This window comes from Haplochromis burtoni, unplaced genomic scaffold, assembly GCF_018398535.1.
Source record: "Haplochromis burtoni strain Fernald_Lab_line unplaced genomic scaffold, NCSU_Asbu1 Contig_18, whole genome shotgun sequence".
Lineage (NCBI taxonomy): Eukaryota > Metazoa > Chordata > Actinopteri > Cichliformes > Cichlidae > Haplochromis > Haplochromis burtoni.
In genome coordinates, this window is record NW_024582379.1 from 3,816,488 (window position 1) to 3,835,182 (window position 18,695).

The following is an 18,695-nucleotide window of genomic DNA, read 5'->3' on the forward strand; positions in this document are numbered from 1 at the left end:
GGGGGAAATGGAGCCAGGTGATCCAGGGTGGTGACCCCTAAAGAGAGTAAATAAGATAAACAAGAATCCTGTAGGCTTGAACATGTTTAAGTATGACGATGAGGAACTGGCATCTCACCCTTTGTGTTCCTGAGAAAGTAGAAGACACAAGATTTCAGAAATCTCTGTGGGTACTGGTTGACAGCTACGTGAAGCTCAGTGTGATAGACCAGATTTATCTCAGTCCTCTGAAATCACCAAACCAGAAATATGTTAAACCTTCTTAACTATCTTGAGCCTCTCAATCAATAATGCATTAATAATTATATCAGTTTTAAAGTTTGATCTCACATGACTTTCCCTATCATCATTTGTAATGAAGTCGGTGGTGTTCTCTGCCCCACCTGGCTCAGGATCTCCAGTTTTCTTTTCTGGTAATGTAAACATTATTGTTAGATGTTGTCTTGCGGTCCAAATGTCCACAGCGTTGTTAAATTACATAAGTAATAAACTTTCTGAGAGTATGCTGAAACATGGTCAAAGGTACCAGTAAAAACATCCTACATTAACCCAAAAGCAATACAGTAAAAGGATACGGGTTCATCGAAACTTTATTCACTTTTGCAAACTTGCATTAGCTTTCAGAGACACTGGGCTTTCTGACCTGCGGGTGACTGATAGCCATAGTGAGGGCACAAGCACCAGGACTTACCGACGGGAACTTCTACTTCACGTTCTTCCTCTCTAAAAGTTTTGAAAAACAGAAGACACGATGGAGAGTCTTCCTCGGAGACGAAGTTCAAATAACGGATAATTTTCTCTTCTTCTTCTCCATCTCTCCGACTGAGCAGTTCATCGAAACAGTCGGGACATTTCCTTAAATTAAACCCAGCAGACACCCGCTGTCGGATCCACTCCACTCGTAAATCGTCGTGCACCATATTTTTCCACAATATTTTATCCACCTATTTACCATTAGTTAACGTCATCATGTCAGCAACGATTTCGAGCTCTGAAACTCACCGTAAACGGTGTTTTGCGTTGCCTCGGCAACCAAACGTCTCGTGGCGTACATGGTGAGAGGCATTATTTCCCGGAGCTTTGACTGTAAGGGTCAATTTCAATTTCTGGTCTATATAGCAAAATAGTGAAAATGCACACAAATGACGACAATATTCTATCCGCCCGTTATTCCTTTGTGGTGAAAAAAACAAACAAAAAAAGAGTAAAGACCCTAAAGGCTACCTATTGAACCACACCAACCACGGGTCCACGTCAGTGGTGTTAGTGCCACAATACCTTGATCTGTAACCACATTACATAAAACTCATGGATGTGAAACTTGACCTGACAGAATCCCTTCAGTAAGGCTTGTATAAACCCAAGGAGGGAAGACATTTAAGGGCTTGAAGAGGGAAAAAAAAAAAACCTCAAATACATTTTATTGACATTAAGAAAGAACAGACATTTGTTGTAAAAGAGTTAGAACCTGAAGTGTATGATCAGAAAATACATGATATTAAAAGGGTAGCATCATAAGAAATTACAATACACCTTCAATCTATATTTTAACAATTTAGCTTTAACGAATCAATTAATAATGAAACAATTTGATTCAACAAAACAAAGATTGCTAATTCTGTCTCAAAGATTTGACATTACAATGAACCACTGAAAAGAAAAAGAAAAACATACTGACAGAACTTCCCTTTACCAACTCCAATACCAATCCTAAACAGTACACTTTTAGAAAATAAGCAAACACTAGTGCCTGGCACGAGTACAATACCTCCAATCTTCACCCATCAAAGGATGTTTGAAAGTAAAAGGCTCGTGACCAGCAGAGCTGAGTCAAAGGATGTGAGCTTTTCCATGGTAGGAATGTTAAGCTATACAGTAAGTAGTAGGTGCCAAGGCAACACTGTGAATGCATGAAAGTAATAATCACATTCCTTAACATTCATCTGCAATTCTGATACATTACAAAATATATATGTAATTTTTTTTTGTTTAATCTGTAAAAGTATTTACATCCCTTCACACACCTGCTCAAGCACTTTTCAAAAGTTAAAAGTCAGGGATCCTTTGCTTTGTTTTGGTACTACAAGCTGGGCATTAAGGATGATACATTATGCTGTCGTGAGGTGGTAATTTTGGTAAGGCAGTCAGTGCAATAAAGTCGAGCAATGTAAATGAGAGGTTGGCTCACTCTCTACTGTGTGGAAACCAAATCTGCCAAAACAAAAACGCCTTGGGGAAAAAAAGTTAATATAAACACATAAACCAGGATGCTGAAATGAATGACAAAAGCTTGTTAAAGAAGAAGAAAATGAGGAAACACAAAGTGATAAATAAACTTCCATCTTATTAGATCACAAATGTCCACAGTAAGGTCAAAACTACCAACATATTTATCCCAAAGGTGTTTTCTAAGTAGCCAAATGTTACGGCCCTTCGCTTTCTTATTACTGCTAATGTCGGCTAATACTAAAATTTTATACATTACATTTTCCTATATTGATCCTGCATTTGGAAGATTTGTCTCTCCATGCAAGTGACATCAATGACCATTAACAATTGTACCTTATAAAAATTTGATGAGTTGCATGTTAAATCTGAGGCTAACATTTCACCCGAAAAACACTCTGCAGTGAAACTTAATGATCCTGACACAAAAGAATCGAAAGTTACACGAATTTCTGAATCTCGCCATAAATTTCTTTACATGAAATGTAAATAATAAAAAATGAGAATAAATATCCAAACTATTTGATCATACCTCTGGAAAAGGTCTTCACAAGTACAGAACCCTGTTGGCTTGTTTTGGTTCTGGTTACCAACTAAGACAATTTCTCAATAGTCACTTCACAGTAACCCATCCTGCTCAAAGCAAGATGGTAGGAGAGAAAAGGAAAACGGGCAAAACTTGACGCCAGTCCCACTGTAGAATTTATTCTGAAACTCCACCCTGTGGATAAAAAGATGAGAAACCAAAATTATAAACACGAAAACAGATACTTCAGAACATATTGATCCTATCACACACAGTACTTTAGTGCTTTGTCTTACCAGTGTAGCCGAAGAGCATGAAGGAACGCAGAGAGACCCTCCATTACCAAGAGGATGGACACAGTGAGGACAGCAAACAGGCCAAACAATGGCACCAGGACTACAACCCCAAGTTTTGTGTCCATTCTTAGTCCTATTCGCATGACCATGGCCCACAGCACCTCTGACAGCTCTGTGATGGCAAATAATAAAATCTACTTCAGCATCCATTTAGAGAAATACAAAATTCTGGCAAATCACAGGTCAAGAAAATTTTTTTACACTCACTCATCATGGACATTAATGTCATGGTCATGGGTGGTGAACCTGGACACCAATAAGTGTTCCAACAGGTCAATAATCCCAAGCAAACAGCAAAACTTGTTTTGGAATTGATAAAACAGCCTAACATAAAGCTGCTGGAATGGTCTTCCCAAAGCCCCGACCTCAACACTATAGAAAATTTGTGGACTATGCTTAAAAGCCAGCTCTGTCCAGGAAACCGACCCGTTTAAATGAATTCCACCAGTTCTGCCAAGAAGTGTCAAATATTCTGCCAGATTTACACCAGAACTTTGTTGACGGCTACAAAAAGCCTCTGACTGAGTCGCAGCTTCCTTAAGGACATTTAACCAAACATTAGTGGCGACGTAGGTATATATTTAAGCCTCTGCGTATACTTTTGACCCTGTGTGATTAGCCAAACTATTCAAACCATTCAAAACTATTCTTGTTTTTTTTAAGTCCTTAAAAATGTATCCTGTACAATTATGAAACCTTGAAAAAGATTAGAGTTCAAAGAAATCATTAACAGCCAAAAATGACAATGCCTTTCATGCCCATGAAGAGTGCATGCAAGCTTCTGACAACAAATGAAACAAGGCAGCTAATATTCTGCTGAATGTACTGCTAGTGAGTGGCCATCTCATAGCCTGCATATTTAATCATTTTCTCTGCATGTTAGAAAGGACAAATGTGGACAATGTAAACACAGGTTATGTGAGAAATACTGGAACTGGAATAGAGGCCACAACTTGATACTTGACTAACCTAGTAAAGTCTGAAAAATTAAGTAACAATTAAGAGCAAAGTCCATTGTAACATTGTGAAGAAGCACTTTGTTTTAGAACACATAATAATTATTAATGATCTTGTACTTACGGGCATGTGCCAAGCTTAGAGCCCAGAGCCTTAGGTAAGAGGCTGTGTTGGAGATGCAACCCAGGCAATACTCTATGGTGTGAATGGACTGATGAAGTATCTCCTCTGCAAAGTCAAACTATTGTATAAAAAAGATAAATGAATGTAGCAACTGGTAAAAATGTTTGCTTATGAGCAAATACGAGATGAAAAGGTACCAAGCTGTTTGCAACACTGACCTCCTCTGAATGGTGATCTCCACTAGTAGACAGATCACTGTGACTGCTGCCCTCCTCCATGTCATGAGCCCTCATCAGGCAGAGATCTTCATCACTGCTGCGTCGCACACGCTCATATCCCTAAAATCGAACGGACAAACTAAGCGTGTTTGAAAATTTACACCAAGGAAAAATATTTGGTGACGTTTTTCACATCTTTTAAATGCAGGCATGAATCTCAAACCCTTACCCTGTACATTACCAAGCGGTGACTTCCATTTTTTAGCCAATAAAGGTAGATGGGTTTCCCCAGGAGTAAAACAGGCACCGAGAGAACAGCAATGATCACCAGAAATATCTGCAGACCATTCTGGAAGAGCCAAAATAAATAATTTAAATAATGAAGGTATGGGACTTCTGTGGGATATTTTAAATAACATTAGACTGAATGTGTTCATTAAGCACGTAAACACACAGCTGAAAGAGTGGAGCTGCTTACCTGTCCTGGGTAAAGGGGCTTCAATGAACTATCATCCTGCATGATGAACATGTTTATGAAGTGGATGAGAATGCTCGGAGCGTTTTGGGAGTCCTTAGACGAGAAGGCGAGCCACTTGTAGAATATCATGAACACCAGGTATCCAAACAGACTCAGCATAAACACGAGCTCAGGGATGAACACCAAGTACAGGTTGTACTTCTTCCTGAAGTATCTGTTTTTTTGACAAACAAAAAGAAGGCAGACTATTAAAAACGATATCATGTTACTTAAGGAGCTGACATCATGCTTTTTTGTGCAGCTCAATGTCTACATAGGACAGAGGTATTCTCTCCCACAGAAAATACTCCTACAATACATGAAATAACCTTTTACACTGCAAGACTTTCTTCCATCTCTATGTTTGCCAGCATGTAATTTGCGTAAGCTTAAAGATGCATAAGTTATAAACATTTTTTGCCAAGAAAACTAAAGGTTCTGTCGCCGTCTACAAGAGCGAACACACGTCTCTATTCTTTCCCAGCTCCAGCAGCTAAAATGACAACTTGTTCCAAAGCGAAATACTGGCTCTTAAGGGCTTTCACAGGGTAATGAAAACAGTAAACTAGTACTTACAGATGATTGTAGGTGCTGAGGATTACCCCAAAGCTCATGTGTATGACCCCGAATATCACTGACATCTTCATCTTATAGGAGTTAAGAAATGTAAGCCGGTTCGTTGCCAAGTTCCAAATCTTTACAAAGGAAAGGTGACATGTTATTACTGGTGACTTCAGGGATTAACTGGATCAAACAGAATAAGTAGCTCTGCTTATTACTGTGATACATTACCAACATGAGGATTATAAGACTATTACTGTTGCGTGTCTAATAAGGTTACTTTTACCTAAGTGATTCAATAACAGCAACCCTGACACCAGAAATATTGCTTTATTGAAGAATGTGTGGCTGATAATGTATGAGTGAAATTGGTTATCAAGCAAACTGACTGCTTTTAATGAGTTTAATCAGTTAGGAATTGATCCAGTTTACTGTATCAACAACATCCTGGTGACTGATTTTCTTTAACCTTTTTAAATAACAGGATTTAAATTTCACACGTCAATAAAAACATTCAAGTGCAAAATATCAAAAATTAAGATGAATCACGTTATAAACCACCAAACCATAAAAAGTAATGATAAAATCCATTATTCCAATCAGGCATAACATTATGACCAACTGCCTAACACTGTGTTGCTCTCACTGTTCCTTTCTCGGACCACATTTGATAGATACTGTCCACTGCAGACTGGGGAAGCCCCACAGGAGCTGCACTTTTGGAGATGCTCTGACCCAGTCATCTCATATCCTCATGCTTACCCATTTTCCTGCTTCTAACACATTTACTTTGATGGCAAAATGTTCACTTGCACCCTAATGTATCCCACCAACATAACAGGTCCAACGATGAAGAGATAATCACTGTTATGCACTCTACCTGTGAGTGTTCGTAATGTTATGCATGATCAGTATATATATGACATGATATCATATTTTTAAGCTAGCTCTTAAAACTGTCTACTCACCGGGTCAATTCCCAGAGGGTACGGCCCTTTAAAAACACCTTGAATAGTTGGATCCAAAGTTAGCTGGCAATTCTTACAGAGGACACTATTGCTGTAGGACAAAAATGAAACCCGTAGTAGTGTCTGTGATTGTGAAACTGATTTTACAAAATTCATCTTATATTCATCTTATCTTTAAAGATACAGTTGTAAACTTCCTGTTATATGAAGTTCTTCTTATTAAAAGGTACTTACTTCCACTCTTCTTTAAACATGGCAAACACACTCCATCCAGAACCAAAGATGTTGAGAGATTTTGAGAAACAGTCATTGTATATCAGCCCAGTGTAGATAGAGAACAGTCCCATCATCAGAATGATATAACGCCCCTCGAAGAATGTGTTCAAGATCTGCACGTGCACATTAAAATCACTTAATTATACTTCTGAGAGACTGCTTTTACCCATGCAAAACAAATAAACTTTAGAAAGGGCATTTTCAAAAAACTTTGGAGTACTCGCCTCATTCCTGGTGTTTTTAAATTTGCGGTGGTTTTCATACAAAACCATCCAGAAAGCAAACAGAGCCATGAGAACGCCATGACCAAGGTCACCAAACATCACAGCGAACAAGAATGGGAAAGTTATGATTGTGAATGGAGCTAAAAATAAGCAGAAGGGGGAAAAAAGCACAGTGAATGATCATTTAAAGCTTTTTAAAAATAAATACGATAGTACAAAGGTGGACAACAAAGGCATTAGTATTAATATAACTGTAATGTAATAACTTGATAGTAAAGTAATGTCACTGCAGCTACAACAAACCGTTTTGAAGGCCTCATTTATACTGAAACACCTGTAAAAACTGCATTTCAAAATAAGAAGTCACATCATATATACACATAAATACATATAATTTTGTGACTCTTCCACCAATTTTTACACATATAAATATTAACATTGAAACAAAAGGGTATGTTTCACTCATAAAGGACAATCATTTCTGCAATAAAATATGATAGTTATCAACTTTGACTTGCAAGAATTTTAGTGCAATTTTAAACATATTAGTCTAATAGGAGCCTATAATAATTAACCTATATTAATTATGCTAGAATTATGAGCATGTTACCCTATTATTATCACCATACTACCAATTTTAATCTAGATAAAGTACAGATATTTATTATAATGAGGTTACTATAGTATTACAAATACATTATTATACTATTATTAAATGGTTTTTGGATCATTGGAACCTTTTTTTTTTTTTAATAATTATTACTCATTTGGATTTTTTAAATCTTTTTATTATAAAGTAACAGAAAAATAGCTACTAAAACTACTAATACTAAGTTAAGATAAATCATGCTATAGCTAAAATATCATAAAAAGCTAATCTGAAGGTTGCCTGCATTGTTACAGGGAGCAATTTGCTTATCACGCACAGACCATTTCAGGCTGTGGTTGCCTAGGTAATAGTGTAATGCAGGGGTAGGCAACCTTTCTGATGACGAGTGCCATCTAAAAATTTCCTCAGAAGTCAATGTGCCATATGATTGCATTAGCAATAAATTTAATAACGCTCTATATTAACAGTTAAACACTATATAGAACAACTTTGTAGATATATGGCATGTTTGTTAATACACATGTTAATCTGATCGCTGGTCTCCCACTCACAGACACAGGTCTCCGAGTGTCCAGCATTCAGACAGCTACCTGAGGACAGTCATGTGAGAGAAAATCTGCTCACACAGATATGTAGAAACAAATACTGTCAATAAGGCCTCTGCAATGTTCTGAAGACAGTTAAACTTGTCAGGTAGTGATGTCCAGCAGGTGAAAATGCAAGCTCCATGAACACGCACAGCTGTGGGTTCCAGCTGCGTTTGTAGTTCTGCAAACTTTGACCCCCACAGAGTCGAGGTTTTCATTTCAATCAGCTGCATTTCGATGATGCATTAACTGGCATTAACTCGGCCGGTTAATGCGAGACAAATCCAGCTGCTCATTAAAGATTTCTGGTTTGATCAGAAAAGAAAACATTGGTCCAAACACCTGAAAGTCCCAAAAACGTATTGTGAATTCTGTCTCAAGTCTACGGATGTATCCGTGTATTTCCGTGGTGCTGATGCTGTGCTGAGCGGAAAGCTCCTGAAGCTTTTGAAGTTTCGGAACATGGAACGCTAACAACATCCCTCTCATCAAGTTATTTTTAGCCAATTACAAGTTGAATCTGGTAGTTGGGGTTGTTAGCTAAGATACCGTCATTAAGAAGCAGCACAACTAATGTTTCTATGTGAGCTTATTTGCGATGTGCACCGCTGGCCCGTCCATTTATTTTTTAATGCACCTCAGATTAATTCACTGCGTGTCGTGCCCAGGGCTGGACTGGGACAAAAAATCGGCCCGGGCATTTTGACTAAGACCGGCCCACCAGGTATTAAAGCCATAAAGCCTTTGAATGAAAACAAACGCTGTTGTGACAGTGATGTACAGTCTTGTTGGTATATGTATGATTTCTATACATTTTACGTCAGATAAAAACTTTGGTTGTAAGCTTCAGATAATTATTTAATAACAGCCAGACATTTTAAATGAGAATAAGAAAGTATTTCTTTGTGCCCCCCTCTCCCTGTTAATGCCCTACCTGGCCCCCTGGCAAAACTTTGCTAGACCCGCCCCTGCACAGTTACCAGCTGTCAGCTACATAGAAAAGGATCCTGGTGTTATTTGTCTCTCAGAAACAGTTCATAACTTCAACTCATTCATGTCACCTAAAAGGTAAACCTGTTTCTCCATCACCTGTTCAGCTCTGATGATTCAGTAAGGACATCTCCTGGTTTCATCTTCATGTTTCCCTCTCACCAGATAACCAAACCGATATCATGACCAGCAGCTTTACAGCTGTGGCTCCAGCAAACATCAGCTGATACTAGAAATTAATATTAAATAAATTCTAACAACAGCTGATCAAGCTTAAACGTGCTGCTGTTGTTTAGCGCGACATCCGCTGGTTTCCTCTTTCTGGCGCAAAGTGGGCGATAAACAAACAAGAGAGAAAAGCCGATCAGCTGATCATTGATCAGTTTCATGATTGAAGTAGAAACAGAAGAGAGATGAGAGAAGAAGAGGCAGCTGTGCAGCGTAACGACAGAATAACTCCAGCTTTGTGTCTTTTTTCCATTCTAGCTGAAGTACGGGACAAACTGTTTCAGCTCAACACGAAACGCGTGATGTTTTCTCTGAATACAAGACGATTCAGTCTTTTTACGCAACGGTTGGCAACTCTACTAACTAACCTTATGAATAAAATAAAGTTTACTATCAGTAACATCATAGCACCCACCCAGCTGTATAGCTAGCTAATACACAGTACGAGTTATTGTAACCGACTGTAAAAAGTCAACCCAACGAAAAATAAACTCCACCTAAACTTGGTTTATATTTGACCCAGATAGACTGCAGGTCATAACTTCTTACCTGAAGTTCAGTTCACCTGACAGTCGGACCGGCGGCCGCCTCAGGTCTCTCCTCCTCCTGCCTCCCCTTTCCCTCATCCACCTGCTGGCCTCCACCACTTGCTAATGTTACTGAACTGGGGAAGCTCCGCCATATGCCACCACCAAACAACTGACTTATTTTTACACACGGCCAGCATCTGGCCAATCCACCACCTTTCATTGTTTATACCGTTACAAAAAAAAAAAAAAATCATCGCCCATAAAAATGAAAACTCACCATCGGCCCACCGGGCAAATGGTCGTGCCATCAGTTAACCCTTTGCGTGCCAACTGTGGCACGCGTGCCCAGGGTTGCCGACACCTAGTGTAATGTATCAATCACTGGTATCCTGTGCTCTCACTGATAGGCATGTCAGTTGAGAGAGTGTATCTCAGGACCCGCCCCCCTTAGCTTAATGCGTGCTGATGTAGCCGTCAGCTCTTACTTTCAATACAGAATCGTTCAAACATTCAGAATTATAAAGTGGGTGATGTACATTAGTGTGGTGCCTGTGACTGTTGTGGTGTGTGTGTGTGTGTGTGTGTGTGTGTGTGTGTGTGTGTGTGTGTGTGTGTGTGTGTGTGTGTGTGTGTGTGTGTGTGTGTGTGTGTGTTAGACAGACAGGTACAAATCTCACTTACCAGGGTTTACTTCCCTGTAGCTGCCCACTCCATAGGAGTCTACAATATTCTGAAATCCAGAGGTAAACTTGTTGGTCCTTATCAGGGTGGGAGGAGTGTCAGTTGTGGGGATACGATTAACAAAGGAAGGAACTGTTGCTCCACTTTTCCTCTGAAACATCAATGGGAAGTTACACATGTAACATGTAAGTAGGTTACAAGAAGCTTTTCTCCACAAATGTACATATAAGAAATATATACAGAACTCTAAATCATTTTTAAAAAGCCGTACAGACAGTATAATGTACCGTTTTTAGATCTATAAAGTGCCCCAGCTCTAAATAACTTATATTTTATATGTATTTTAAAATCTATACATAAACATGTATTAACAATAACACATCTTTGTAGTTCTTTTTCACAAATACACACTTTTACACTTCTCAACCTGCAAAATGAATCAATAGTGAGCCCTCAGTACCCAAGCAACGCAAAATGTGTTTTTCTTTAAATAAAGTGGGGCAAAGACTGATGCCTCACACAGCATTTGCTTTTATCATAATAAAACCAAGCCCTTTAAACAACAGCAAAGGTTAAATAAACAGAAAAGCCTCCAGTCAGGCTGAAGTTCCTCACCGATCCGTCTTCTAGCGCTCTCCGCAGTGCAGGAATGTCACTGACAGGACACCACACCTCTGCAATCAAACACTTATTGGTCACATCAAAACTACACAGGTTCAGAACATAGTAGATGGCCTTCATCTTCTTGACTTGGACGACCCAGATGTAGACAGATTCTGAAGCCTTGATCAGGACCTGTCTCAGGTAGTCTTCTGTCCTATGAAGCACCTGGATACAGTAACAGGTAAACACGACTGTTAGTGTGATGTATAGCTTCAGATTATTAAGAATTTCTTTTTAAAAGAGAGAGATTAAAAGTTACAAAACATTTTATTTTATTTTAAGATGATGTATGTGACATTTAAAAAGAACAACATGTTCAAATTTAGACCTTTGTGAGTGTTTGTGTGTGAATATAAGAGGAAAAAGCTATAAAACAGGCAAAAGACAAAGCAGTGGGGAGATAAAGAGAGAGTGGCATGTATACAGTTTCAGCTGAGGCCTCATGTTGATCATGTGCTACAGCGGCTGAGTGGAATTCCATCTTTCAGTCACAGTGGGTTAATGCTACCAAAGGATTCACAGTGCAATGCTCTTGTTAGGAGCTGAGCTGTTTGTGCAGTTTTGCTCACTGGCTAACAAGAACAACAGCCAGGTTAATCGTTCAGAAAACAGATCAACCATTTCATTTTGTTCTTTGACCGTGAAAAGAAGTTCAAAGCAGAAATCGTGTGTATAACATAAAGAAAGAGTATTCTCTTGTCACACATAATAACTTTTTCTGTCCTTAACTAAACACTTGTATGATCAGATAATTAAGCAAACAACAGACATACAGTTTTCAGGTCCTGAATGCGAGTTCTTAGTCCTTCCACAACATTGTCCCTCTCCTCGTTGTTACTGGGATAGGGGTACAGGTGACAGTGGTAGCTGTGGAGAGAAAAAAGTATGCCATTATTTATAGCTTACTACTATTGGACATAGAGTCTAAAACAGATGCCAGCCTTTTAACGAGTCCTGTGAAATATTTACCAGTCACAGATCTTTTTCACTTTCTGACCAATTTGGTCTCCCCAGTATGAAATCAGGAACACCACACTTTTGGTAGGCTCACCCTGCAGAAAAAGGAAGTGTAAAAAAATAAAGGAGACACCACTGACACAAAAAATACAAGTTTAATATGACAAGGATTTCAGGTTTTACTTATATATGTAACTTTCATAAAAATCTAAGGAAAACAAAAAACTGATTTAGATGCATTTGTACAATCAGCTGTTGTTTACCAAAAAAAATGAGAGGAAATACAGCTGATGACCTGAAAGCTCTTTGACCTTGAAAACCCCAATTTTTGAAAAAGCACGACTCTCTCTCTCTTTTTGTGGAGTTTAGTGATGAGCGCTAGCACGCCTTTCCGATCTTCCATCAGTAAAAATCCATCTGACATTCCATTAGTGAGGTCATGCCTCTGGTCAAGCAGAGGAAATTCCCAAGTGGATTAGTGGTATCTCTCACTATGAATAGACAACATCACAGCACTCACTGTTTATATCAACAACTAGTAAAGAATACTTAAGAGCTTCAAAAGAGTCATCTACTATTTTGTCCCATAACAAATCTGGGATTTAAGCTTTGGGTGGTCCCGAGTCTGGATAAACTGGGAAGGTTGTGTCAGGAAGTCAGGACATCCTACATCAAATCTTTGCCAAACCACACATGCAGGTCACCAAGAGGAGCAAATCCATGATTCACAACTCTCTACGATACTCTCCCACCTCCATCCTCTGATCTCCAGCAAAACAAGACGGACTTGTTCTCAGTAATATTTAACAACATCAATACCATGTGTGCACACAGCAAGGGAGGGGGGAGACAGAAAAAGAGACGGGAGTTTATTTCCCATTTCTACCATGAAATGAAAGTAATGTGCATAGCGGGAGAGTTACTTAGGTATATAAGCATGTTTTCTCATTATTACATGTGGACAAAGATGTTAAAATCAATTTGTACTAAAGTTTTTAGTGTGCTATTAAAGCTAACTTACAGTTAATTTGATTTAAATCCAATAAACCTGGTTCATTAACTTGTTGTACAAAGTCAAATATCCTTAATCAAGCCTAGTTAGGAAAAAAGATACAGGCAAAATTTTAAAAGGAAGCTTCTTTTGTTTCTTTCTGTCTCATGTTTTTACGTCACACCGTAAAACATAACAAAATATAACACAAGTAAATTGGAATCCAAATCATGTTTAACCTACCGTGTCAGGATCTTCCAGATACTCTTCGACTTCAGCATAGCTAAGGATGGTGTAGCCTTTACATACTCTCCAAAGCATTCGCTCAAACGCCTCGATCTTCACCCTCTGAATAAGGCCAGAAATGAAACTGCAAAAGACAAACGAGCAGCTGTCAGACCTCATCCTCTATCAAGATCAATTAAATTAATTAAATATAAATAAAAATTTAATGTATCGATATAAAGCGAATGACACCAAGTACATCCTGACTGCACTAGCACTGTAAGTTTAGCCACCTTTTCTTTGAGCCCTCATTGTCACTACACATTCAACTGAATCTGTGCCCCACCACACTATCTCTCTGTTTTTACAAAGTCTAAATATATTTTTGCTTCATTAATCAGTTCTTTCAAAAAGCCACAGCTGCCTCACAGTTTCAGAGCATTTTGTGAATAGCTTGTTTGTTTGTGGGTGTTCTAAGTATAAAGTGCATCTGTGAGTAAGAAGAGCAGCGGCAGACAGAAAAGGAAACAGAAAACTATTTAGAAAGAAAATAAATGTGCATCTGTCCTCATTCATGTGTAGCATTCACTTTGTATAACATAAATAAAATGCTGACTGATTAGGCTGACAGAATTGTATCCCTCACCCCAGTTTGGCTCCTAGCCTCTGCATGCTGCTGTAGTCCATCAATGTGTCTTTTTCCAGGAAGGGAAACTCCTCATACTGTACTTGCAAGGGCTCCCGCTATAAGTGAAGACAAGACGCAGGAGGGTAAAGAAGGCAACTGAAATTAAATCAGCCAGCACACTAATTTCTGAGCCATGAAAGAAAAACAATGTGGCATTGTAGTGAGAATGTGGGTTTTTCAAGAGGTGAGCCAACACAAACACTAACCTCAGCATTTCTTTGGACAAACTTGCGTGTGATGCGCAGCATGTGTGTGTACTCTGTCAACTCCAGCAGATTCCTCTGCAGCTTCTCCTTATTCCTGGTGACTTCACCTAATTCCACCTCTAGCCTCTGTAGCTGTTCCTGAGAAACGATAGGAACGTGTAATATTTAGCAATACATGACAGCAATAATAATACTAAAAATGATGATTATGATAAAAAGAATAATAAGAAAGTAACTAACCATTATAGTCATGACATGCTTGGGTAAAGGAGCTGCTGGGTTCACATCTGTTTCTGGCAGTGAAATATCTGCTTTCTTGATTTCCCTCAGAAGGTATCCTGTTATAAACAACAAGCGATTTTTAACTTTATGAAACTATCATAACCGCTTCCAAACACCGTGACCAGCCTTTGAAAAACACTGAAATTGAAGACAAGTCTGACAGTGTGCTACTCTCTTCCTAATTTAATAATCCAGGGTTTGGTTAACCGAGTTAAGCATTCAACTAAATCTACAACCAGCTGACATTTCCCATGACTCGATTTACCTTCAGTGAGGAGATCTTCTTCCCACCATAAGCAGCCAAGAACTATTAAAATGTCAAAGACTAACATATGCTTACCGAGGATCCTCTCCATTTCTTCACATTTTTTGATCTCATTGACATATTTTCTCTGGAATGCGTTAACAGTGGGATTGAGCTGAAACAGGTGAAAAGTACATGTTCGTTAGCACCTTCTCATGCAGGACTCTGAACATATCTCATGAATAAACTTAAAAAACTGTGCAATAAGTCTATGTATGATCCCATTTATGGTAGCATTAAGACATATGCCGGTAACTTCCGCGTTCACTTTATGTACTGAGCAAACGTCACTGCATTATTTGATGACTGTAGAGAACTTTTAGATTACTGTCAAAAAGTTCAGCTACAACTTTTTAAGTGATGAATTACTGTTTCTAGCAGATTCAAAGCGGTCTGTTTTCGTACTTACATCTCTGAACTCTGCAAGCCCCAGTTCTCCAAGTTCATTGATGCAGTCGTACGCGGACCCAGACTGTAGAAACAGCTGGGCCAAACACATCTCTTCACCCCGGAGCAGAGAAGCCATCGTGACAGTTCTATCTGATATTCCCCTCTTTCGCAGGTGGGCTAATGTTAGCAAGCTAAACGGTGCTGTTTCTCCAGATTTTATGTTAGCAATGTTCAGTCGAGTAGTCCGTAGCCCTTGTCATGATGTGGCTCAGGTGATAAAACTAGACTTCCCTTACATAACTCCTGATTTACATAGCTATCGTTACAGCACACTATTGCTGTTAGCTAGCTAACTGGCTAGCCAAGTGCCGTGTTGTTGACTCTTGGATGGGGAAAAATGTTTCAGTAAAGTTGAATGTGAAGCTAAGAAATAATAAGTGTTACGACCGCTAAATCCTAGTACGTGGCGAAAAGTCTTCTTAGACTTTACGAAGTTTTAGCCTACGTCCGTAACACTCACGTCACTGCACTTCACACTGTTGAATGCGATCATCTTCCACGGCACCCAGTGTACCTTTGACCAATGACGGCAGCCTCCTGGAGTCTGCGCACAACACAGTCAACATAACGCTAAACCCTGAACGCTGACTGAAGGTTCATGACCTGAGACAAAAATTTCGACCTCTTAGATATTTTTCATTGGATGCTTTCAAGAAGTGTATGGAAGGTTGTTTACACCACTGAAAAAAAAAGCCAAACGCAAAGACTCAAACTTCTGAGGAAGTTGACATTTTTACATAACAAAGTATTAATGACAAAGTATTTTCCACCTCCTTACTATTTTTGCATAATTTTCACACTTACATGTTTCAGATCATCACATTTTAATATTGATAAATAAAGACAAATGAAGTAAATAGAAAATGCAGTTTTTAAATAATGCTTTTATTTATTAAGTGAAAAAATCCAAACCCAATCCAAACCTCACCATATGAGAAAAGTAATTGTCCTCACTTGTTAAATCGTGAATTAACTGTGATTAACCACAATATTTTGAAAGCTAGATTCAGTGGCAAAAAGCCATAGTCATGCCTGATTACTGCCACACCCGCAGAATCTGTTATCACTTAAAAAGACCAACTGTCTGACAAAGTGAAGTACACTAAAAGACCTCAAAAAGCAACACATCATGCCACGTTCTAAAGAAACAGCTGAGAAACAAAGTCCTTGACATCTATCAGTCTACAAAGTGTTACAAGGCCATTTGTAAGACTTAAGTGAGTGAAAGCCATTATCCCTAAATGGAGAAAACATGGAACAGTGCTGAACTTTTCCAGCAGTGGCTGGCCTGCCAAAATTACTCCAAGATCGTGCTGATGACACACTCACGAGGTCAAAAAAGACCCCAGACCGACATCTAAAGGACTGCAGGTCTCACTTGCCTCAGTTAAGGTCAGGGTTCATGATTAAAGTAAGAAAGAGAATGGGCAAAAATGGCACAGACAGAATAAATCTATATTTTATCATTTAGGTTCTTCTAAAACCATTTTGGAGTCATGGTTGTGACGCTGCTGAAGTGAACTGCAAATATTAGTGATAGGTTTGTAGCTTGAACCTATTCGCTGGAACGTTGAAGACAATATAATTACACAGCAAGCAAGACACGAAGTAGGCAAAGTTCTTCATGTTTCTCCTGCACGACCCCAGTTGCTCTCGTCCGCTCCCCGTAACACTGCTCTTTTATTGAGATTACATGAATATGCATAGGTTCATTAACATATGACGTCTACATACAAACAAAAAGTACCTTGCCTGTGCGTTGGTGTGTGTGTGTGTGTGGGGGGGGTCAGAGTGTGACCCCATAAATGACTTCCCTAAACCTGCTGGTCTGGAAGTCCAACAGTTCATCTAAACAAAAGGCACTTAGCCTAAAACAGATATAGCCACGTTTATCCTACCATAAAACAATAAAACAAGGTACGACCTCTCTCCCATGCTCCCAGGATGTAGGTGTGCAATGCACACTACACTTCAACTGTGAGAGACAGAATGTGAAAAAAAAATCCATGAATCCACATGGTAGGATTTGTAAAGAATTTATTCGTAAATTAGGGTGGAAAATAAGTATTTGGTCACCTCAAACAAGGAAAATCTCTGGCTCTCACAGACCTGTAACGTCTTCTGTAAGAAGCTTTTCTGTCCCCCACTCGTTACCTGTATGAATGGCACCTGTTTGAACTCATCATCTGTATAAAAGACACCTGTCCACAGCCTCAAACAGTCAGACTCCAAACTCCGCCACGGCCAAGACCAAAGAGCTTTCGAAGGACACCAGGAAAAGTATTGTAGACCTGCACCAGACTGGGAAGAGTGAATCTACAATAGGCAAGCAGCTTGGTGTGAAAAAATCAACTGTGGGAGCAATCATCAGAAAATGGAAGACATACAAGACCACTGATAATCTCCCTCGATCTGGGGCTCCACGCAAGATCTCATCCCGTGGGGTCAAAATGATCATGAGAACGGTGAGCAAAGATCCCAGAACCACACGGGGGGACCTGGTGAATGACCTGCAGAGAGCTGGGACCAAAGTAACAAAGGTCACCATCAGTAACACACTACAACGGCAGGGAATCAAATCCCGCAGTGCCAGACGTGTTCCGCTGCTGAAGCCAGTGCATGTCCAGGCCCGTCTGAAGTTTGCCAGAGAGCACATGGATGATACAGCAGAGGATTGGGAGAATGTCATGTGGTCAGATGAAACCAAAGTAGAACTTTTTGGTATAAACTCAACTCGTCGTGTTTGGAGGAAGAAGAATACTGAGTTGCATCCCAAGAACACCATACCTACTGTGAAGCATGGGGGTGGAAACATCATGCTATGGGGCTGTTTTTCTGCCAAGGGGACAGGACGACTGATCCGTGTTAAGGACAGAATGAATGGGGCCATGTATCGTGAGATTTTGAGCCAAAACCTCCTTCCATCAGTGAGAACTTTGAAGATGAAACGAGGCTGGGTCTTCCAACATGACAATGATCCAAAACACACCGCCCGGGCAACAAAGGAGTGGCTCCGTAAGAAGCATTTGAAAGTCCTGGAGTGGCCTAGCCAGTCTCCAGACCTCAACCCCATAGAAAATCTGTGGCGGGAGTTGAAAGTCCGTGTTGCTCGGCGACAGCCCCAAAACATCACTGCTCTCGAGAAGATCTGCATGGAGGAATGGGCCAAAATACCAGCTACTGTGTGTGCAAACCTGGTAAAGACCTATAGTAAACGTTTGACCTCTGTTATTGCCAACAAAGGTTATGTTACAAAGTATTGAGTTGTATTTTTGTTATTGACCAAATACTTATTTTCCACCCTGATTTACGAATAAATTCTTTACAAATCCTACCATGTGGATTCATGGA

The 18,695-nt window shown here is 39.5% G+C and overlaps 2 protein-coding genes across 2 annotated transcripts in view; both read right to left on the reverse strand.

Moving 5' to 3' along the window:
• The window catches only part of dnah10 (dynein axonemal heavy chain 10), a 28,907-nt gene extending 27,685 nt beyond the window's left edge, over positions 1 to 1,222 (reverse strand). The window contains exons 1-3 of the mRNA XM_005916331.3: positions 692 to 1,222; positions 331 to 410; positions 119 to 227 (exon numbers count right to left, since the gene is read on the reverse strand). Of these exons, the coding sequence (XP_005916393.1) occupies positions 119 to 227; positions 331 to 410; positions 692 to 920 (418 nt within the window). The 5' untranslated portion in view covers positions 921 to 1,222. The remainder of the gene's footprint in view (positions 1 to 118; positions 228 to 330; positions 411 to 691) is intronic.
• Positions 1,223 to 2,805: 1,583 nt separating this feature from the next.
• On the reverse strand, positions 2,806 to 15,868 carry atp6v0a2b (ATPase H+ transporting V0 subunit a2b). The gene is made up of 20 exons (XM_005916332.2): positions 15,304 to 15,868; positions 14,931 to 15,009; positions 14,549 to 14,646; positions 14,309 to 14,446; positions 14,061 to 14,158; positions 13,433 to 13,559; positions 12,211 to 12,293; positions 12,015 to 12,108; positions 11,194 to 11,406; positions 10,579 to 10,729; positions 6,953 to 7,092; positions 6,687 to 6,841; positions 6,453 to 6,543; positions 5,500 to 5,618; positions 4,885 to 5,098; positions 4,636 to 4,755; positions 4,407 to 4,526; positions 4,189 to 4,306; positions 3,049 to 3,220; positions 2,806 to 2,947 (listed from the first exon to the last, which is right to left on the reverse strand). Exons 1-20 carry the CDS (start codon positions 15,418 to 15,420, stop codon positions 2,845 to 2,847), a joined length of 2,550 nt encoding a protein of 849 aa, XP_005916394.1. The 5' UTR covers positions 15,421 to 15,868; the 3' UTR covers positions 2,806 to 2,844.
• Between the last annotated feature and the right edge of the window lie 2,827 nt (positions 15,869 to 18,695).